The sequence below is a fragment of the Manduca sexta genome, chromosome 15 (assembly GCF_014839805.1).
Source record: "Manduca sexta isolate Smith_Timp_Sample1 chromosome 15, JHU_Msex_v1.0, whole genome shotgun sequence".
Taxonomy (NCBI): Eukaryota; Metazoa; Arthropoda; class Insecta; order Lepidoptera; family Sphingidae; genus Manduca; species Manduca sexta.
The window spans coordinates 4,982,121-5,005,773 of record NC_051129.1 but is presented as its reverse complement, the minus strand read 5'-3'; the positions used below and the strand labels follow the sequence as shown (position 1 = coordinate 5,005,773).

Below are 23,653 nucleotides of genomic sequence, written 5' to 3'. Positions count from 1 at the left end.
GTTTAAATAGCACCTTTATTTGTATAACATTTATAATTATATTTTGATAATATGTAACCAATAGTTTGATATACAGGGCATATAATTAAATAATTAAATTTTATATTCGGTCATATTAACACAATGATCGTTGATTTACTGAACTATAAAAACATTGAAGAATTCAATACTTCAGGCGGTTTTAAAACTTTAGTCTTATAGTTAATTGTATAATCGTATTAGCAGTGGAAGTGTTCCTTATATTATGCTTGTAAGCATTTTTATTGATTCAATAACTATGCTATAACACAATCATCAGACTACAAATAACAATCTAGAAATATTTAGAGGCTTTAAAACCAATTTTAATTAACTTTCATCAAATAACATAATAAAATAAACCAAATTGTTCATTACATGACTGTAATTTATAACGATTTGTTCACTAGAAACATTATTATGCAAAACTTAGCACTTTACCGTGTCTGTCATGTTTAAATGTTGAGATCAATGTATTTTTAAGTTTATATTTACCAAAAACATTATACATTTACGTGTTATTCATATTATGATAGTTTTGCTATTGAAATAAGTATTGTTTTAATGAAATAGTGGTAAAATATTTTATAACGATTATGCATTAGGTATGGATGAAGTAGGTATATTTAATATTGATTATATTTGGTTGGGATAAAAAGATTATTATAATAGAGTTGTTATAAATATAGGAATGAAATTCACCTCGCTTGCCGATATTGCTGTTGACAGTAAACATAAATAGAAAACAGTAACAATCATTAAGGCCAAGGATATCACGTCAATTGCTACTATCTATATTGCGGCAATAAATAGATGAAAAACAAACGACTTACGAACGATATCAGTAAACGCACCCAATCACTACGGATCGATTGACACAGAACACTGGACCTTTTCATAATATCGATAGTTGTAAGGCTAATTGATTTGACCGACTTTTTATGCGATAAAGTTATACATTTATTTGAAATCAGTGTTTATTTCTGCGCCTTTTAAACCTTATTTCAATTATTCCGAAATATTGTCGCTTAAGACGATTGTGTTTCAAGTGTTTCAACTGTCGCATCGATATGTTCTTTTATATATGTTCTTTTAACACAGTTAAATGACGAGATTAGCTCGCCGTTTGCCTGATGTTAAACCATACAATCGCCCGTAAACAGTAGCAACAGCGTACAGAACTTTGAATTACAAAGTACTGACACTTACACGCTAAGACATACGAGGTTAAGTTTTATTGACAAGTTAATTAATAATTACGCGTCAATGTCATTCTTGTCCGAAGTTTTGGGATCGTATATTAAAGGCCGTGAAGAAATCAGTTTTGGTTTTGAAGTATCAATAACAGCGCGACTCGTGTTGCTCGCACCAGGCGGGCGCCATGGCGTCGGGTTTGATGCCCCGCGCGATGAGGCGCGCGCGGTGCCGCTGCAGGCGCGGCTCGGCCGAGTACACGTCCGTGTTGGGGTTGGCCCATAACCGCTCGCCCACTGCGGCAGTCCGCGGCCACACGCGCGTGTCTGCGACAGTTATGTTAAAGAATGTTAGCTGTTGTTAATAGTAATTCTTATTAACGTATATTCTATAGACGAACGTCAATATAAACTATTTGTTCAAAATCTGAACTAACATGGCAACCGAAACGTCACTGTTATAACCTATTTATTGACTTGAACAACAAATAATTTTACTTATTTGACTAATATTTTTTATTCAAATCCTGGTTTACCCCATGAGCACCCCTCCGTACACAACCACAAGCTGTCAATATTGACCATACTAGTCAGTTTGAATGGATTACAGTTCAATTTAGTTGAACATAGTGAATGTTCGGAACGCCAAATCTAGTACGTAGTACATATATCGATGCTTATTTCTTATCTTGCTAATATAAATGCGAATGTTTGTGAAAAATTTTGGATATTTTTATGTTTCTAAAAGCTGAAATCGCTGAACGGATTTGGATAAAATTTCGCACACGGATTTATATAGGTATAGACTACAGATGGCACTATGAACATAGATATCCTGGTTTAATATTATAAAGGCTACAGGTGGCGCTATTGATCAGTAAATATAGTGTTATAGGGACTTTAGAAGCGGGTATAGATGGGACATTTTTTTATGTCCTTTCAAGAATTTAAGAATTCCATGGGCGGTTGCAAGAATTTTGTCCGTCTAATTGAGGCACAATATTTATCTTTTCCTAAGGAAAAAGACATTTCCATAACAAGTTTTTTTATTTCGTCCCAAGGGCAACGGGCTAACGGCATGCCTGATGGTGGGTGGTGATGAATGGTGATCAATGTCGCCCGTGGACGTCGGCAATGCCACGGGCACAGCAAAGGTGCTGCCTACATAAAAAGTTTTATGGTAAGCAGCGGCTTATATGTACCCTATTGTCTATATACATGGTGTATATTTAAGTACTTTTGGTCTATCAGTGGTGAAGTAGCCATATAACCCGATTTTAACTTTTCAAATTTATGTATATGTCAGACTACATTTATTCATATTAGTAAGAACCGATCTGTTGTGTCAGCTTACCTTTCAGAAAATTTTACTCTTCGCCACTGTTGTCTATATGTATTTTGTCTATGACTTGCTCAAAAACCTCACCTAGTACTTGCGAATCACAGTATTCAGTCCACATGGCAACTTCTCCTCCAATCACGCCGTCCTCCGTTGGCAGCTTGTGGGAGTACATCCTCCTCCAGTTGGAGTACTTGGTGACGCCCCAGGTACCGTGGTCTAGGTACCAGATGTCTTTCGGTACTGATACCACGCGGTACCCCAGTCTGAGGAGCTGGGATAGTAACGGACTGGTGATGACTTCCCACACTTCGATGATGTATCTGAAAGTATTTTTGGAGAGAACCAATCAGTAAGTTGGAGGGAAAATATTAGTTATATTTGTTTACTAACTAACTTAAATTCTGATAGTTTCCATATATATTACGATTCTCTTTGTCTGATAGTGACAATCGGTCAGAAAGAAAAATTACAGCTATTCATTCTGGCATGTCTCATATTAAGGTCAGTTGGCATAAATACCGATTTATGCCATATTACTGATAAAAAGTATGTTATCACTACGGTGTAATTACTGACAACATCAAGGACAACATACGTACTATTCCTATGGTAGATATGCTCAGAAGGCGTGATTCCTAACATGCAAAATTAGATACTTGTTAAACCTATTCCAGTGACACTAAAATAACAGTTCCAAAACTCTGTTACAAAATAATAAGTATTGACTCCACAGAATATAGTGACCATTAAAACCTGTTACCATAATACTAAAAAAGTAGTTAACACGTTGTTATTGGAAACATAATTATTTCTTTTTTACTAATAGAAATGTCGCATGTAAGACTAGAGCGAAGCTTGTTACGCAGTTGTTTCATAACGGAATGGAACGGACTGTAACACCGGTAATTGATGGCATCTCTTTCTTACTTGTGAAAACGTCATAAGCAAGAATATAGAGAAGTTTGACAGTCTGCAAAGGAACCTTTGCCCATCCTGTGGAACTGGAACTGTTTTATTGTTTTTCGTGACTGTTATCGTTTGTTATTTATTAATACCTGTTATATTTAATTGTTATGATAAACAGGCCTCATTAGTAACACTCAGTTATGACTGGTGTAGAGTTAATTACGAGTGGAGATAAAGTTAGCAACATAATGACGATAATTATAGGTAGCGGCTGTAGTACATTACATACTACCACGTCGCCCTGTGCAGTAAGGCAGTCATAACTCTGGCGATCGTTCAGGAACGGAACTAATAATATTTTAGGTGACATTATATTTAGACAGCACTTTTATTATTATTAGATGCATTGCAATTAACCTTGCTGTATCTACATTTTTTTTTATTTTATAAAACATCATGTTTCAACAAAATATTGTGAATAAATTCCTCTAGGCCAAATTTCGGCCACGGAGGCCAATCTTAACAGAGATCAACCAGGTACGCAGGAGATATTATAGTGCACAAGAGTGTGCTTAATACATAGGTACACTCTCTTTTACTCTGTCAATCTCATAGTCCGGGAGGACAGCAATCTGTTATGACCGGACAGAGATCATGCGCAGGACCTACGGCTGTGTGATCGCCAACTTCCTGACTCCGAGCTGTGACTGAGTAATTTTTAAAATGGAAAAATCCTGTCCTAATTAATTTAGCCCAACCTGGGATTCGTACTCAGGCCCTGAGCGTAGTCATACTCGTACCGAATACGCATTACAACTACGCCACCTAAGTAATCAAAGTATAACTGATTATTGAGTCAACATTCCACACAGAAATACTTCTATGAAGGTCATTGCCGTCGATATTCTCTAACTTCTGTCGATAAAACTATCGGAACATGATCTTTGTTTACAGATTGTCGTGTTCTGTTAATTCTTTCATGTGTATTTGTAAAGTGATAAACACTTCTTCTTAATCGACCTTTGCAACATCAAGATTACCTTTTATATTTTATTTATGTATGGTTTTGAAATGTACCTACTACATACAATAGTAGGTTTATTAATTGTGGTTAAAGAAAACTGATTGTTTTCAGAAGGTAGGTGTAACAATGAAGGTGACAAATTAAGTAACGCGAAATTGACAAAGTTAAATTACATTTTTTCACAAATTTTAATTGTTATTTTTTAGGTGATCGTGTTATTAAACCTTTTATGGAAATTCTTCATAAAACTAGATTTTACAACATATATTTGAATGTTATGTAAATTAAGAATAACTACGTTATTATTTCTAAACACTTATGTAATTAAGGATATCCTTCACGGTAATTATGTTTTTGAGTTGTATTCCCACTACTAGTAATTTATGAGGTATGACCCTCAGCTCACCACCTGCATCCATAGATGGTATTATGAAATATATGAATAAAATATTCATATTTACACATTTAAATTACAGCAATTAAATTCAAGTATAATTGGTATTATTAAGATACAAGTATATTTGGATATAAGTACCTACTTGTCTTCTAAGATCTATTTTTCTGGTAATAAAAGTTTTTATTTACTTAAGTATCTACTTATTTAAATAGATGAGTAAAAGCCGCTTTAGTAAGATGTATAAAATTTTAGTTAACTATTTGTTTGGTAAAAATATGGATTATTTTTATGTAATAGAAAATTAAATTAACAGGAACTTGTTGGTATTAAAAACGATTGAAAAAAATTTGCCGAACAAAGCAGTCGACAGAAAAGTACAGCAAAGTTCCCTATATAAAGTGTTTTAAAAGCCAAAAACTTATAAAAAATTTTGGCTTCGAAAAAATATTAGAAAATTTGCAAAGGGACACACAAAACGAAATGAAGTAATAAAAATGTGACAAACCCAAACATTTTTAAATTTCTAATAAATTACCTGTTCTTGTCCAAGAACCGCTGTATCCTCTGTGGTTGCGTCAACTCTGAAGACCACAACATCACGGGTTGCGGATCGCCAGCACCGGCGGCGTGGACCTCCTCGTCCCAAATCTGAAGAGCCTTCTCATGGAACTCGCCCCATAGCTTCAGGAAACCTTCGTCGGTCGTATCCCAGCCCTTATTCTTCATGTACGTCACTATCTCTTCGCTAGAGTTCCAGCAGTTTAGGAATACCTAAGGTACACAAGCAGAAATTGTTATTAACTTTTGTTTATCTCAAAAGTTATAATCAGGTAATGCGTCAATGATATCTATAGAATCATGGATGATGACCTCAACAGGTTTGCTAATAATAAAACAAGATTAACAAAAATCAAGAACGTATCTTCGTCTTATAATCCACCTTGACATATTACAAAAAAATTAATCATTACAGTTATAACTTATAATCCTAATAAGGTAACCTAAAACACCGCTTACAAACTAAGCTTCAAATACATATAACATTCTATACAGGCCGGCATAATTGTGCCGTCTCGCCAGGGATAATCTTTACTCACCAATCGATACTGATCGTTTTAGATGCCATTACACTTATCATCAGGTACAGCGGAGTCACGATGCCGCATTGTAAAAGAAAAAAAGTAATTTGAACCAAATTCCTGTGGGACCTACCTCGTCTCCTCCCATATGCAGCAGCGGCGGCTTTGTCATGGTCTCAGCGATGTCCCGATAGAGGTCCCGCAGGACGCGGTACATGGCCGGGTTGGCGGGATTCAGCTGTCCACACGGAGGTTCAATGCAGTACGGACGCCATGGGTAAACGTTAACACACACCGCTAGGTCACCAAACCCATACTCCTGGAATCAGAACGTGACAAAGTAAGTGTCTGATGACAATGTAGATTTTAAATGATTCCTAGCATTGATACGCGATTAACAATCAGGGCTTTTTCCCTGTTCCCAAAGATGCTATCAAATCCACTTTTCGTCAGCTATGCCAGGTACCGTTAATAAGATGGAAACCTATTTCTCATTATCAAGCACAATTACAGATTCCGGGTTGATACTTAGTAAAAAAATATTATGACTAAACTAGAAAAAGAATTCTTAAGTTTTAACAAATAGTAAGCACTTACTTCTTGATTATGTTTCTTTGTTAGTCGTGTACCTAATTTTCAGATCCGAATAATAGAACTGTTTTTGCAAGTAAATGAATACTGCGATTTTGCATTAAGTTTTATCGTACATTGAATATGCTTTGATAAAAATATTACCTTGCCCCATTGCCAGCCGTTGCCGGCATGCGCAGGCGCATCAATTTCTATGACTACGCGGACTCCTCGAACTTTGGCGTATTCGATCAATTCTCTTACTTCTTCCGTCGTGTATATCTCCTTTGCAGAGTAAGCACCGTATCTGAAAATGTATAAATCAATATCAAACCTACATACATTCATTTTCAATTTTTTGTTCTGTGTGATACGATAATATTGTGTGTGTATATGCATGCATTTTGCTATCATATTATTATCTAATGAAATATAATACAATTTTTATGACAATTATAGGAGAAATACGCCCACCGATCGTATGAAAACATCATTGAATTCTATATAAAAAAAATCACCTCGTAAACTGTGGCACTCTACTTGACTCCAACGGGAAGCTGTGGGAATCAGTCACGTGCCAATGGAAAACATTCATTTTAGTAGCTGCAAGCCCATCTATCGTCCTCTTAATATCCGCCATGGGTATGAAGTGTCTAGAACTATCCATGACAAAACCTCTATGCTTGTACACTGGTCGGTCGCGAATTTTAGCTCCCGACACCAGGCGGAGACCACATCTATTCCCTTCTCCATCGTCTAATCTTTCGGGGGAAGCTAGCTGAGTAAATGTTTCGAATGCGTGACGAGCTCCGAATACCGTATCTGCAACCACGTGGACAGCTATTTCTTCCTCTGAAATTTGGTAAAACAATTATCAAACGGTTTTGCGTCATACTTTTGAATATTCCTTTTAATTTGTAGTCAAGTAAGTTCATTAATAATTTATGAATAGATAGCTTTATCATTAGCAAAGGAATACTAAGTATTAGTAAATATCTACCAAATTTCAATGACCCCTTATAAATTACTTTCAGTGTATTTTCAGTTCCGACTAGTGGTATGAAAAGATGCCACGTATTATATTTTAAAATCTACTTTTTTAAATATGTTCAAAGGTATTATACTCGACGTAATACAGATACTGGTATTATTTTTTTTATTTTCCACTCGTAATTTTGGCCGGATGATTATCATAGTAGGTCGGTTGTTTGCCCAAATATCGTCATGGTGATTAACCGCTGTAATTCTGCCATTATTTACATCATAAAGAATTACTGTTATTGTCGTTAGCCAGGCTTACTTTAATTCTACTAGATGAGAATAATCTACATGTGGAATAAGGTGATTAGTAGTCTTGAGGAAGGCCATGTAACATGGATTATCTAACCGTCTACTTCCGTCCACCTATGGCCATTGGAGTAACTCTGCGTAAACAGTTTTTCAAGCATGTTGAAGATGAGTTTTAACTTAGTTTTTACGACTAACTGCTTACCTACCACTAGATTTGATGGAAGATCTATTTAAAGACTTATTTTGATTTTCCATAACGGATAAATTAATTGCGATACGTTTTTATCTATCTCTACAGCTGATATGATGAAGAATAAACTATAGGCGTCTTAAACCTCCCTACAACCTACCTTTGGTCTGAACATCAAGCATGTAGTGCTCGTCAGTGTCCCAAACAAGCGAGGTGACAGCAGTCTTCACTGAGATGTAGACGACGATAGGCGTCTCTACAATCTCGGTGACGTTGCCTCCGCATTCGGCGAGCAGGTTGTCTCCAACAAGCTTCGTCATTTGAACGAGGAGATCGCGAGACTCTGCTGGCACATCCACTAAGTCGAACCTAGAAATTCAAATGTGATTCTGAGCAAGTTTTGAATGATTTTTTTATTGTATTGAAAGATACTTAGCATTTCTATAGGAATGCAATATGAAACTGTAAATACTTTTTATATATTGGCACAATTGTTCTAATAACTTAACTCGTTATTAAAATTTGAAATTTTTTGGTTTTGAATAATGCCTTATTTTAAATACTATAATATACGGAAAAAAACCCTAAGTAGGCATTGATGATATTATATCTGCCATAAATATTAAGCGACTTCATATTTGTCCTTTCGCAAAAGCAGACTAAATATAACCGCGTAGGTATACTCAGAAATATAGATACATAAGTTATTATAGAGCGGTTCATTTCGATCCTTCTGAGTTCGATGCACTGCATGTTGGCATTTAAAATTCGAACAAGTTAAAATAAAATCTATATTAAGCGACATGTTAAAATATGCTAACAAATAGTACGTAAGTTATCCGGAAACCATTTTGTCGAATGTCAAAGTGAGGATCGTAGGTTGAAGTTCCGTTATTATTTGTGGTGTCATTCACCTCATAATAATAGTGAAAAGTAGTATGCTAACGATGACCGGTATTGGTCACCAACATTTATGTTTACTTCCTACGTAAAATCTTCAGAATCTATTTATTTGTGAACAGTGAGCACATCATTTCCAAACTTTTGATATTTTACATATGATTAAAAGAGACAAGATATAGATTCAGTTTCATTAAATACAACATGAAATATCTTCCATGTCCATCTTTACTAATAAATTATAATTGTAACAAGTCCGTTCCAATTTTACCTCAAATTAAGAATACAATTCTTAGTATTCCTATTTTAGTCTGATTTCGTAATATTCTAAAAAAAATGCTCTACTCGAGTAATAAAGTCGTGAACAAAATAATAGCATAGAGCAATGTTAAGTCATGTCTGAGATTTTTTACCGTCGCTTAGAGTTAAATTGAACAATGTATGAGTCAATTGATATGATCAACATTTCAATCATTGTCTCTATCGTTACCAGAATACTTTTATTAGACAATTATGAAACGCATACGATAAGATATGACTTGAAGATTAGAAAAACATAATATTACAATTCAGATTAGGAGGTTCGATAAAAAATATATAGCAATAAATTGTTTTTACGTAGGATGGCTGTATAAAACAGCTTTGTTGGTGGTCTTGGCAAAAAAATAATTGTAAATATATCCACCATCACTCTCATAATCTTGACCACACTCTACAATATGTCTTAAATAATCCACATCAGGAATAGCAAGTATAATTGGCATCAGTCACTATTAGAGAGTGTCGATTCCATAACAATCATTCTCGAAACAAATTTTAGTGTATAAAACATTTATATCAGCACAGGTAATACTTAGGACATTACAATAAATGTCTTTTTAGATAGATTTTGCACAAACCAACACGTTCAGAATCTACACCACCGCCTCAACTCAAAATCTACTGGAATAGAAGGTTCTTTTTGTTGGTGTTTCTTCTTTAATTAAGTGCAACATGTCTGTAAAGATGTAAATAATATAGGTTATAGCTACTAAAATACCTTAGTCATTATTCTATGACACTACAGTATAAATGAGCAAAGATCTTGTCTACTCTGCGATGCGTGTCGACCTTGGCAATACATATATTATATAGTAATCCTGTTTTAGATATTGAGAATCTATGTTGAAACGAAGAACATATCTTAATTTTACCTTAAACCAAGCACTAAAATCTTGTATGATAATCTTTAAATAATGATCCGTAAATAAAAGACATCGCAACATAAATCAAATGTAAACTCTGTCGCAATCATTTCCAAGAGGTATTAAACAAATATTGGCAACTAAAACAAATGAAGCAAACTACAATACAGTGAGCAAATCAAAAATAGGATAATGTTAACATTACGGGTATTTATGACTCTGTAAATTTTATTTATACCTACTTTAACCTTCCTAGTCACCTATTTATTTATATGAACATAGGAACCAAAGTTTACATTGATCATTCATAAATCCATACGGCATTATATCTTTTCCGCCTATACCGTGTACCTGTCTGTAGTCTTAACTGGTGGTAGGTCTCTCATATGTGAGAGGCCGCCTGGGTCGGTACCACCGCTATGTCTATTTCTTTTTTTTTATTATTTAACAAAAGGCATAACACAGAACACAATCATTATAAAGAATACTTAAGCACGAAATAACATTAAGACTAGATTGTATTCCTTAAACTTATGCCCTAATTGTATGTATTCTTTGATGTGTTCCGATTTGAAGGACATTGTAGCCAATGTAACTGCTGGACATAATGAAATTTAACATCTCACGTCTCGGGATGGCGAGCGCATTGGAATGCCAAACAATACTTTGTAGTTCAAGATGTTGGATGGTGTTTCTACTGTTTATGGGCGGTCGTATCGCTAACCATCAAGCGAAAGGTAAGCTCGTCTTGTCATTCAAAGCATTAAAAGAAAAAGTCAGTACTGTGGCTGTCCAAATAATACAATATTCTCCCTAGAATTATTTGTCTACTTAAGCTGGGAGCTTCGTAACCCAACCAATCATTATTGTCAGATTCTTAACAGACGCTAATAATATATCCAAAGGCTAAACAGTAATTTTCTAAATCCGTCAGATCAAATTAGCATCCAGCTAATCGCCCACAACCTCGGCATTTTCCTGTCAATAAACAATGCGATTTTATATTCGCATTATTCTGGAAACAAAACAAAGTACTTTATTAAACTGTAATAACACTAAACGCAACTCTCTTCCTCAATTTGTCTATTCTTATTTTTTAACATCTCACAATCAAAACCTTAGCATTGTATGTTTTACGTATACGTAGACGTCATTTCTACGTAAAACATTAAATTTAGGCTACTATAAATAAAAAGCATGTTGTTCTAATAAAAATGTCACCATTGTGAAATGTAATGGGCGTTAGCGCGAGCGGAAAAGTGAATTTGTTTTTGAAATTTATAGATTTAATTTGAAATAATGACGTTCATAATTCTGTTTTAACAATAAATTTTACTACAATGTAAAACGTTAGAAACATAGTCAAGGAACCTTTAAGAACCGGGTTAGTTGTCATTAAACTATTTCCTAGCCTGGACAATGACTTCGAAGACAACAAATATGAAATCGAGGCAGAACTAAACTACTACGTGGCAATAAGGTTGTAATAGTTAGTAATTAACAAATGTAAAGCTACAACTGTTAGTAGCATAGAAATAATAAATGCACCAGCATAATTAATTTTTAAACGGTTTGCGAACTCTGATGCCATTCAACGAAGAATATTAATAACATACCGTTAGACAAGCCAAAAGTCGAAAGTTGCATGGCGCCGCATTGTTGGCAAAAGTGTGCTCTATGATTTTTAATATAACTGGGTCTAAAGTTCTAGACGAATGTATTAAGTAGGGTATAGCGGTGTCTAGATTTTTTACTTTTGTTTATTAAATATATTTTTTTCTTCATTAAGTATATAATCATAGCTCTATGTTTAGAGATAGATTCTTCTGAAATAGGAAACTTTTTTATTCCATTACTCAAAATATGAAAGATCTAGGTAATACCATAATCGTTGTCAAGAAATATTTGCTCTTGCATAACTAAGTATATCCGTTATAGCCATTTAAATGAATACACTAGAACTTTATCTATAGGGTCCGAAATTCAAAAAGTACTCGATTGTAATTGAATGCACGGGTTACAAACTGGACAGTCAATTTTACTACACGTCGGCTCGATATGTACTGTGTATCAAATATTGTACCTTAAAAAATTGGGTTAACTATGAGTGTTAGACCTGAAAATGCATAAGCTGTCGCTGTCAACAGATATACAGACTAAAGTCACCAACTCATTATGCAATACGTTCATTAAAAACAAGTTGATGATACGACATAATAAACACATAAATTGTGTGTTTCTCGTTCCCACAATAAGTATTGTAAAGCCGTGAGTTGTTCGTGTAATACAAATAGCTATAGTAAAGTTGCAGGACAAGGGATATAATTTACTTTACAAATAGAAAGTCGTGACTCACAAAGGCGACAGTAAAATAATTACTCATTACCATTATTTATATTAGGTTGTTCAATGAACTCCATAGTTAAAAATAGAGGTACTTGATAAAAAAACAATTATGAAACTTATTTCTATTGTGCATAAAGATAATCATTACGGATATCTACAAAGTAAAATTATCATTCAACACAATTCTGCTACAGAACTCTGTAGACTTAGAAAAGAAATACAGGGGCTTTATCGACGACAGATATAATGAAATTAACATGATTCCAGTACCACATATCGGCAACAGACACGCTAAATTACGCTAAGAAATATAGGGGGTCAATCCACCAGTCATTCTAAATACGTGCAGACGACAGTGTTGACGCGGTGAGCACGTGATGTGACGCAAACCATGTCACAGCCAGCCAAGAATAGACAGACGAGTGAGAGACACCTGTGCTGTGTCCACTACGGCCATACATTAAAAATACATAAACACTATGAATAGTGCATGTCGTATTAACGTTACACTCGTAAATACCAACTAGGATAATGTTACAGATTTATTGTCTACCACATTCATATTTTATGCGCCAACCGAGAAATTAACGATCGGTATTATATGTTACGCGAACTGGAATAGCGTTAATATTATTGCGAGTTGGTTTGATGCGATCTTAAATATTTCTGTTATTTACTTTTTAAATGTATATTTTCACATATTCTTTATATTATGGTGTTCATTCTTGTTTTGTGGATATTTTTTATAACTCTATTGTACATTACACAAACCGATAGTCTTATGAGTGATTCTTAAAAACAAGCATAGTATGGACTATGTAAACAAGTAAAATAACGGATAGTTGATGTGTTCAGCGTACATTGTGGTCTATGAACAGGCCCATGTCCTATAGACCTACTACACTCATTATACTCTAATGGTTAAATTATCGCGAACCAATACTAGCAGAGTTTACAAAGTAATGACTTATCGGTTCGCACGCGTGTTAGCTCTTATCTCTCTAGGCTAATGGATTTTGGGTTAGTTGCAACAAATACTGCTTGTTGATTGATATACATTTCTGTTTATATCTTAATTTCGCGAAGGAAGTAAGAGAAATTTCAATAATGCGGCGTTATGTTTACGTTAGCTTTGTATACATAAAGTTTGCTTCAATATTTGTCAATGCAACACAAATTCCATGTAAATTATAAACCGGGGAAAATATTGTTTAGTTAAGTATAGGGGAGACTGGGGTCAAATGGAACGTCACTTGAAAACATTCAAATATCTGGCAAACAGTTAGTTATAGTGAAGGGGTTCCAAGGGAGGAATGGAGCGCCTTGGGTGCTGGAATGTGATGACCATAGCTCGATGTTTGATGAGTACGTTTTGCATTTTTATGAGCTTGTATTGATTTTTTAATACGTAAAGTACATAATTTATTATTATTCCATTTCGCATAGCTCCAAAATATTTATTATTTTCGTCTCAGATGACAGTCATTAGCATGAAATATCTCAGTAGAATTTATTGCAGTAGATATTTACACACAACCATGGATTTTTAATCTATTTATACTGTTATATAAAGCTGGAGACTTTGTTTGTTTGATTGGACGCGCTAATTTCAGGAACTACTGGAAAACGTAATATCTCTTTCACGTGATCGAAGCCGCGAGCAAAATCAAATTATTTAATAAAATAAATAAAATAGGGTTGTGGGGACAGCTGAAACAGAGTAATTGAAACGCGTGTTATTACTCCCTGTATCTCATATCTAAATTTAGATATTAATAAATCTTTATAAATTTTGAAGGTATATAAAAAGTCAATAAATATTATGTTCTATTAAAAGTAATCAGCGTGAAAATAACATTAAAAATATCATTCTATTATGTTAAACATATTTTACAATTTCATAAAACGAATCAATCAATACCTAGAACTCGAAGAAGGCAATGTTTCAGGTAACTCTTGATACAGATTTGATTAACCCCGACATATATTAAAATTATGCACATTGTATAATTCGCATCACTACTGTTATTTCATAGCAATAAGTATATTTTAGCTTTAGTTTTAGAGACCATTACCGGTTACACAAAAAGGTTTTCACAAAATCGTTCCAATTGACCCTAGTCTCCCCACGTGGAAATAAAAATATAGCATTTTACATGTAATTAGGATAATTCACTACTAGTGATTTCTCTTTCCGAGATGAAAATAGATTTTTTTTTACGCGTACAACAAAGTAAACTCTCTGCACCTAATCATAAGTGCAGTGGGGTCCAAACAAATGTCGACTGACGAGAGATGATTACCCCTCGGCAGTGGACGCAATTATGCCGGCCTGATGAATCCAGATATACGCAGGTAGGCACACTTAGGTAGGCCATTATGGCGGGTTTTAACTTTTAACACCTTATGTACAGTGGTCCCTAACTGGGCGGAAATAAAATATATCCTTCCACCGGCAAAAACCACTGAACCTTATTGGTATATTTTTTATAGAAACTAATAACGAGATCAGACACCGCTTGCGTTCTACCTGCTCATAAACATCAACCAAACTTTGAATTAGATACAAAGTACTGTGATGCATTCGCTGCGGTCGTCACGAAAACATAAAAAAAAGCTTTATCACGCATGCGAACAAAGTTGCACTAATGATACGACAAAACAAGTCATATTTTTTTTACTAAATTACATTTCATTCAGTTGTATAAGTACGGACATATTAAATTAGAGATAAAATTAATAAAAAACACACAAGGACCAAACCACCAACCAAAGAACCATTTTGGGCTGGCTGGTAAGGGCAAATAAAACGTAACGCGTCGCAATAAGATGTTAAGAGTCATAATACCAAGTAATATACACTGATTCCGATGTCTTTTAACCCGAAAATAATGTTTATTTTTTAGCTGTAGACGTCCCTGCTGCCACCATCCAGGAAACCTGACAATGGGATACTGGAATCCCACGGCTTAGCGACTGCAGGAGTCCGGTGGAGAGTGGGAGAAGAAATTAAGGAAAGAAGAGTTGTGGAAGGATGGGAACTTCTTGGGATGGGTAGTGAGGAAAAGGAGGGTTAATGTTCGCGGCCCTCTTTAGGCATCAATAAAAATTTCCAACTAGGAGGTATACGCACTTTACTATGTACCTAAGGCTTTGCAATGACACCTTGCTGGACTTACGAACTAAAACCATACCTAGGTTAATAAATAGGATAAGAGAATTACCTCAGATAATTAGGATGGATCCTAACAGTCTGTGAGCTCAGGGCAGCAGTGACGGGCCGTGGCCAGAGTCCTCCGAAGCGACCACAAACAGTCCTGCAGACGTCTAGACTCCCGAACATCTGTGCAGTGATGTTGCCCATGACGAGCGGGTGAGGGTGCTCCGTCCTCTCACATCCTTGGTCCGGCACGCATTTGTACATCCACGAAGGTCTAAATAATAAATATGTAAATTTGAATACTTTTGTATTACACGTGACAATAAACCTTGGAGGCGATAACCATCCAACCAGTTACGTCTCTCATCCTTATATTAAACCTACGCAAGAGAATTACATTAATCACTGATTTAAAATCTTCATCGGTAAGAAATAGAAAGAGGCCAGTTATGCGTCATATTCCACATTGTTTTTGACAAGCTTTGTTGATAATAAGGCAAAAAATTATGTGATGCAGCAAACATACAAATAATGATTATTTTAGATGACGTATTATTTATAAACATTTTTTTTATCCCAGACTGAGCTATTTTTAACTCTCGACGTGGTAACGTTTCAACGAAAAACACATTAGGGGACTCCATTATTACACATTGAGCATTCTTGGTAGAATACAAAGGAAATGAAGCCGAGTTAATAAACAGAAATAAACAAAGACTGTTATTAGCTATTCTTGGAAATAAATCTTATATAAACCATCGGTTATTGTCTCTACATATAAAACCAAATCGAGCAGATAAAAAATAAAACTATTGAAAGACAACAGGAAAAATGTGAATACAGGTACTCACTTCATTGATTCCAATTATATATCCACTTATTTTATTATATTACAGTTATTTAATCATTATAATACTTGTCGATATCTTGGAGATTACCTTTTTAAAAGCTGATACTTCGACAGCTATTTCACATTAAATACTTATATCATTATAGAAAAAAAAAATATAGATACCAAAATAACTTACTCATAAATATGAGGTATCACATCGTTCACAGGCTTGTCTTCATTGCTCTTGACCATATGCAATGCCACCGTAAGCAACAGAATCCAACGGTACGCCATCCTTGAATAAAATCGTACAGCAAGTTAGCAAAACCATACTGTTACTCATCTTCGATACACCAAATATTAATTTTGATCCCGAATATATCATTGATAAATAAAAAAATATGTATTAAACTTTTTGCAAAGTATTGTCGCCCAATAATATCGCACCTACTTCTAAGAGACTGTTTTTCTTTTATCAGGCTCACTATTGAACAAGGACATCCTAAATCCTAGTATACGAGTCTTCTTTTTTGCATATTATATTTTTTTGGATACGTAGATGTGTCATTGTTTTTGTTCAACTTTAAATGCATAGAGCGATTCGCTTATTAAATCCGAACGACTTCATTTATAATTTATATTTGGCCGTAATTAAAGCCAAACATTTTTTTATCCACCAGATGTCTACATGCTAGTGAACATGCAAAAAATGTAAATAATATGTTGCATAGGTTATCAATACATAATAAAATTCTAACAGGCTAATGTCTGTGTGTTTTATTAACTGAAGAAAAGCTAATGTGGGGGATCATTATTAAATCAGCATTTTTTTTTAATTTTGCCTATCTGTCTATTGGTACACGCATCACACTAAACCTACTGCAAAAAATGGAATGAATATATCGGTTAATAGCCTATAGAGGTCGAACTTAAAATATAGGCTCTATTTTAAAGCGAGAAGTTTATCCTGGAAAGACTTCATCACGAAAAGCAAGCAAAAGCTAGCTAGACAAATATGTTCATAGAAAAAACTTAGCTTAAAATAGGAGATATTATGTCATGTGCCAATTTTTCATAAAAAAAAGAAAAGTGTCACCGGGTGTCACCGGTTTGATGTATGTTTCATCATGGATGTTCCTAAAAAATAATCATGATTACAATTAATAAGGCCTATATTGGATTGCGAAGATCAGATTAGATGTGGTCGTATTATATCCGAATAGATATCCGCATAAATCTCGTTTATTAAGCTTAGCAATGAAGCTAGCTTTGAATAATGACGAGGCTGGTATTTCCTATACCATTACACCTCTTACTACCGCAACATTTACCTACAGGAACTCCCATTATTTTTGTATTTGGAGTATTGGCTATTTCACACGCCATAAAGCGGCGATATGCTTGTGTTTTAGTGTCATTAATATTTAATTATCGGATGTGAATTGTGCATGTTGCGTTAAACGGCCGGTTTGCGTGTGTTTCGTCCAGTCCTACTGTAAAAGGCCTGGCAGTCAGTAATAAAAATAATGAAACTAGATTTTAACTCAACGGAAGTATGATATTTCCTAACACGCAATGTTTGGTCTGTGTCAAAATCAATTTAATCGCGTTTAATCGCGTTCATACAATTGAATTGTAATGTTCGAACGATTTGTCTGGCCATAAGCTTGCCAAGGCCTTCAAATTATTTTTATTGTGTTGCGTAATATTGTATGTACAATATTAATAATTCAGTTCATTGACACAGCTACGTTTACGAAGTCGGTATAATATAACCTCCTCCTTTTTTTTGAAGTCGGTTAAAAATATGTTTAGTTTACAACTTCTCGGTATATTAAATTCTACATTTATTGTATTCAAAGGCAAATTGTAAATTGTGCATATGGATGTGGACTTTGAGACTATATTTTGAGGAAAAATCTACATACAAAAAAAATAAAACAGATAAATTTTAACAATACGACTTTACTAATGGAAATAATCTGCCTCATTTTATTGCAGAACAAAAAACCCAGAGCAACATAACTAATTATATCTTAACATTGACCTTATGTTTGCTTGCACACATATGCGATAAAGGTTATTTCAGGATATCCTCCATATTCTTGCCCAATTAAATTAATTTGGGAATATTCAAAATTCTTACTTTTTTATTCTGTAAAAGCCTGGTAAACGTTGTTAATTTTAACAGCATCTATAGTACTATATTTCCCACAGTTGAATTTATATTAAAAAAAATACTAAATTGTTGACTAAGCTATATACTATTATTATCTGTTTTTTTGTCAAACAATCGATTGCGATGATAGCTTTCAAACTAATTATAAAACAGGAACTGAAAGAACTCTTCAGATGCAGGCCGATTGTGACGGGTTGTTAAAAAATCTTTAAGAGAGGCCTATGCTCAGCAGTTCGAGATTTTGAGGATTTCGTCATGGGACTGGAACAGAGTTCAGCAAGCATTGTGGCTAGACAAAGGGAACACAGGTAGAGTAAGGTGTGGACTGAGTGGTGGCGAAAACAGGGCAAGCGCAAAGTTGGCCGCCTGGCAGCAAATGTGTCAACCATATTGTGAAGATCACGAGTCGAACCTGGATGCGACTGGCTCAAGACGGAGAAAGGTGGCATAGTATGAGAAAAGCCTATACTTAGTGGGATTCTATAGGCTGTGGATGTTGACAAAGATGACGTTCAACAGTGGACTTTCAAAGGCTGAAGAAGAGAATTTGAATTAAAAGAATTTAAAGACATTAATCCTAAATTTAAACCTATTATAGCCATGAAATTTCAAACGTGTGCACGAACACTTACGGTAACAAAGCAACATCTGGAAAGTATAACATTACAACATTTTATTGATTTAATAAAACACACCGCAAATAAAAGCTAAAGAAGTAACACTAAACACGGTTTCAGCATTAAACATCTGTAATCAGAGTTTTATCTCTTTGTATTTTTGATTCAATCAGTGTTAGATTGAAGGCATAGCACTAATACTTATTTTATGCAAGGAAAAATGTCAAAAAACTAATTAAAAATGTATGTCATGGGCCCAGGGGAGTATTTAACTATATTCCAATATTTTTTATACTATTAAATCTTTAATATACAACAACTACTTATTTATCCTAATTTTAGTAATTTAAGTGCTAGGATGAAACGGGCCTGTAGTTGTTTAGTATTTGCGACGTAAAAGGCTTTGCTAAATATAAAATAATTTTCGCGACCATGGAGACTAAATGATAGTTTGATGCCAATTTTATAATATTTACTATAATTAAAAACTATATTTATGATAAAACTATCTTCAGGCCTAGTGAATCCTTTTATTAAACACTATAAAACTCCAACTCCTCTAACTGAATATTTTGCACATTCACACATTAATTGCAATTAATCGTCTTTATCTGAAAATGCAAAAAAAATATTATTACTTTAATTTAGGTTCAGTTTCATAGATAAAAGTGACAATACCTTTATATTGACTGTAATATTACTCAGAATGTATACAATTGTGTTTAAAAATTATAAAAAAATACAATCAAATAGTTCTATTGATTTATGACATTTAAATATCTTTTTGTATGCACAATATACAAATTATAATTATTACACCACCATTTACTAATTATTTTTCTACGAACATAGTGACAACTACAAACATTGACAACACAAAACTAAAAAAGGAAACGACAAACCATTGTTTTGATTCAAGGAAGTTACTTTTTGTGCTGTTTTTTTTTATATTTAATTTATTATGTCTAGTGTGATATAATATATTATTCGATATATCAAGATGATTGTTTAACAGGAAATAGTTGATACGTAGTCGGTAGTACATAATAATTCCATGGTTCATATTGATTGAAATTTGTAATAGACAATTATATTTCTAAAATAAAACTGCATAAAACTTTTAGACTGAAGAACTGCAACCTAAGGTAGCTCAATGTCCTTTAATTGAAACATTTTAGTCACTTTACTTTAGTCACTAAGCGTAGTTCAAATCCCAAGGGCACACACCTCTGATTTTTCAAAAAAAAATATGTTTGTATTCTTTGTGAATAATCGCTTGCGTTAACGGTGAAGGTACACATTGCGAGGAAACCTGAGAAGTTCACTATAGGAATTTTGAGGGTGTGTGAAGTCTACCAATACGGACTAGGCCAGCGTGGTGGACTAAGGCCTAATCCCTCTCAGTAGTAGAGGAGGCCCGTGCCCAACAGTGGGACAGTATATAATACAGGGTTGATATTATTATTATATTATTAGTCACTTTACGTAGCATTTGCGAAGAGTGCATATTATATAGTATTATATTATTAGTATATATTATATAGTACTTATATGTTGTGTCGGGCTCCTTTCCGAAAATTTCACCTTTCGACACTGTTACGTAGTATTATATTAACAAAAATACTATTATGTGTTTTAGTATATATATTGTTTTTCCTTTTTTTAGATACGTAATACAGGCAAGTACTTTTTTTTATTTGATGTTGAATTCTCATAAAAAAAACTAATGTACTCTACATTACTTGTAGAGTTGTAAACAGATAAAATGATTTTGCAACAGTGTATCATAATGCACGTTTATATTAAATTGGAACATCTATTGCATATTCAATAACCATCCTCATCTTATTGTTTTCTTCAGAAATGCAACGTATGACGTCATCTCAAGGTAGGCCGTCATTATAATGGCATAGGCGAGGGATGCGAGCCGCAACTTCGTTTTAAATTTATGTTTACACCAATATTAGCTATTATACAATATTATCCGTGCCACATAAAAAAAAAAATCCGAAAGTAAAAAATAACGTTAGTAATTCGTAGATAAAAAGATTTTTTTTATCACTATACTATACTAACTGCAGGTCCGTAGATTTACTTTGCAACCGGTATTGACAGATAAAATAATATAAAAAGTAGTTTTTGAGTTCATTCACACAAATCTAACGAAAATCTATTGTTATAATTTTCTACGTAAACTTCGTTAATTTCAGTACAGCTCCTTTATCACCAAATAAATATTTGGGTATTCGAAAAAATATATTTTATATTTCTATTCATCTTTCGTAATTATATCAGGAATTTTGAGGGTGTGTGAAATCTACCAATCCGTACTAGGCCAGTGTGGTAGACTAAGGCCTGATCCCTCTCAGTAGTAGATAAGGCCCGTGCCCGGCAGTGAGACTGTATGTACATAATACAGGGCTAATATTATTATCATTATTTATTAATTATATCACAAAAAAAACTTCTCATCAAAGTATATTCGATATATAGAAACAAGTAACAATTGCTAAAAATTAACATGACATAAAAATATTTAACGGATTTTATGGTAGAGTGCGTTTGAGGTTTTGGCGACACGTCTTTAATGATACCTAAATTATCAGAAAAACTATAAATGATACCTTATTATATTAGAACGTAAAACAAGGGTCACTTTTCTGTCTCTGATCCATAGTTTTTGAAAGAAGTTGTGTAATTTTCTTTTTGTGTTATGTAAGTAATTAGTGAAATTGTTAATGCCAACATATCTTATTTGTTAATCTTACTTTAATATAAAACGAAAGCTGGTGATGTTTGTTACAAGTAAGTTGAAACCACATTTCGGTTTTGAATAAAAAATTGTACGTAGATAGACATGTCCTAAATTAAATTACAGGCTTTATTACATACGGTGGACTTTTGTTCCAAAAAAAGAATTTGGAGCCGCGGGTATCACCATTAATAGGTAAATAATTTTATTAAAATCAAAATACAATACCAATATAATCATGTAGATTATTAAAAAACTATACTAATAATATTACCTACACCGAATACAAAAGATAGGTATCAAAGAAAATGGGGTAGATACATTTTTTTTTATTTTGTATATTTCCTTCCCAAAATATGATATAGATATTATAGGTATATGTTACGGGGACTTCAAAAACATTATATTACATGTGACTACAATTTCATTTATTTTGAAATTGACTTCGAATAAGGAATATACGAATATTTATATGTAATCAGTATATTTATAAAATAAAAAACATAACAATTCATGTTCAAACATAATATGAAAGCTATATTTTTAACTGATATGTAGTTTGAACGCAATAATGATAATGTAGTGCCTTTAGGTCACCACTGATAAAACAGATTGACAAATGAGGTCTGTGAAGCATTTAAAATCTCACGACTGTAACATAAATAAATAATAAACTTTATAAAACTTTACTGAATATCATAACTATGTTTCTTTATTATTGTTGTTTACTTATACAACTTGAGCAGTATCCTTCACTTCTTTACCAAGAATCATAAATAACCATATCTTTCCATTAATCTAACATTACCTACAATAACATTAAATAAAAAAACTAAGAATATGCAGGAAAACAACCGTGAATATAGTAATGTTAATAAGTATGTACAGTTGTTTAATAATCTAGCTGTTTCTTGTCCGCTGTAATGGAATGACATACTTGTACGAGTACATTAAAAAATCTAACTAGACGCATTTAGCAGTGATTGCTAGCTGGTTTGGGGTGTTTGCGTGCAAAACTGCGATTATCGCGTTATGTTAATGAACCGGATACTCACTCGAATGAAAGTGGCAAATAACTTCACGGTCGAGGATGTGTAGTCAGGTAGTCTGCACTCACTTTCCTACTCGGCAAGATTTGAACTTAACTTAAACTACACTCAACTGGTATCATGATCGGTATTTCGAAATGTTTATTGGTATTTTCGTTACAAGTGAAACGAAACTGCTTATTTACAATATGAAGATTTAAGTTGACCGCGCCAACAATTTTTGTTTTTATTTATCGTTTCAAAGTTGAAACAAGGCGCGGGAGCTAAACCGGCCCGGTGCCGTTTTGTCCTTTTATTTATTGTATGTTTTATCGCGAACCTTTTCGCGTTGTGCACGCAGCAGCTAGCACGCAGGGTGTGCTCGCGACGCGGAGGAGGTCTGCACTTCGCCTCGCTCGTCGCTTGCTAATGGTTTTAAGTAATTTTGTTATAATTCAGTGAATGCCGCATCGGAAGCATTATCGCGTTTTTGATAAACGCGCGCCAACGTACGTAAGGCGCGAACCGTTCTGATTGGACGACTGAACTGGCACTTAGCGGTTACCGAGCGTTTTGGCGGGAGATCCGCTTTTAGCCGAACGCGGCTGCTTAGCTGATACGTACGTTACCTTTCTAGTACCTTGAA

At 34.0% G+C, this 23,653-nt stretch overlaps 1 protein-coding gene across 2 annotated transcripts; it reads right to left on the bottom strand.

The window, feature by feature from the left end:
• Positions 1–23,536, bottom strand: LOC115439993 (chitooligosaccharidolytic beta-N-acetylglucosaminidase). Of its 2 annotated transcripts, none has more exons than XM_030164102.2 (10): positions 23,348–23,536; positions 16,628–16,726; positions 15,664–15,873; positions 8,170–8,378; positions 7,048–7,381; positions 6,695–6,836; positions 6,093–6,278; positions 5,416–5,651; positions 2,638–2,873; positions 1–1,538 (listed from the first exon to the last, which is right to left on the bottom strand). In XM_030164102.2, exons 2-10 carry the CDS (start codon positions 16,723–16,725, stop codon positions 1,357–1,359), a joined length of 1,833 nt encoding a protein of 610 aa, XP_030019962.1. In that variant the 5' UTR covers position 16,726; positions 23,348–23,536; the 3' UTR covers positions 1–1,356. The 2 variants fall into 2 exon arrangements, with proteins under 2 accessions (XP_030019962.1, XP_030019961.1); XM_030164101.2 differs by lacking the exon at positions 23,348–23,536 and adding an exon at positions 23,035–23,308.
• Positions 23,537–23,653: the final 117 nt, after the last annotated feature.

What these genes read in the sequence shown, in the direction of transcription:
- LOC115439993 (XM_030164102.2), bottom strand. Translation starts at nt 16,725, where the DNA reads ATGGCGTACCGTTGGATTCTGTTGCTTACGGTGGCATTGCATATGGTC. An exon ending in GTGATACCTCATATTTATGA is followed by an intron (nt 15,874 to 16,627) that starts GTAAGTTATTTT and finishes TTTATTATTTAG; the next exon opens with ACCTTCGTGGATGTACAAAT. An exon ending in CTGTGATTCGCAAGTACTAG is followed by an intron (nt 1,539 to 2,637) that starts GTGAGGTTTTTG and finishes TAACTGTCGCAG; the next exon opens with ACACGCGCGTGTGGCCGCGG.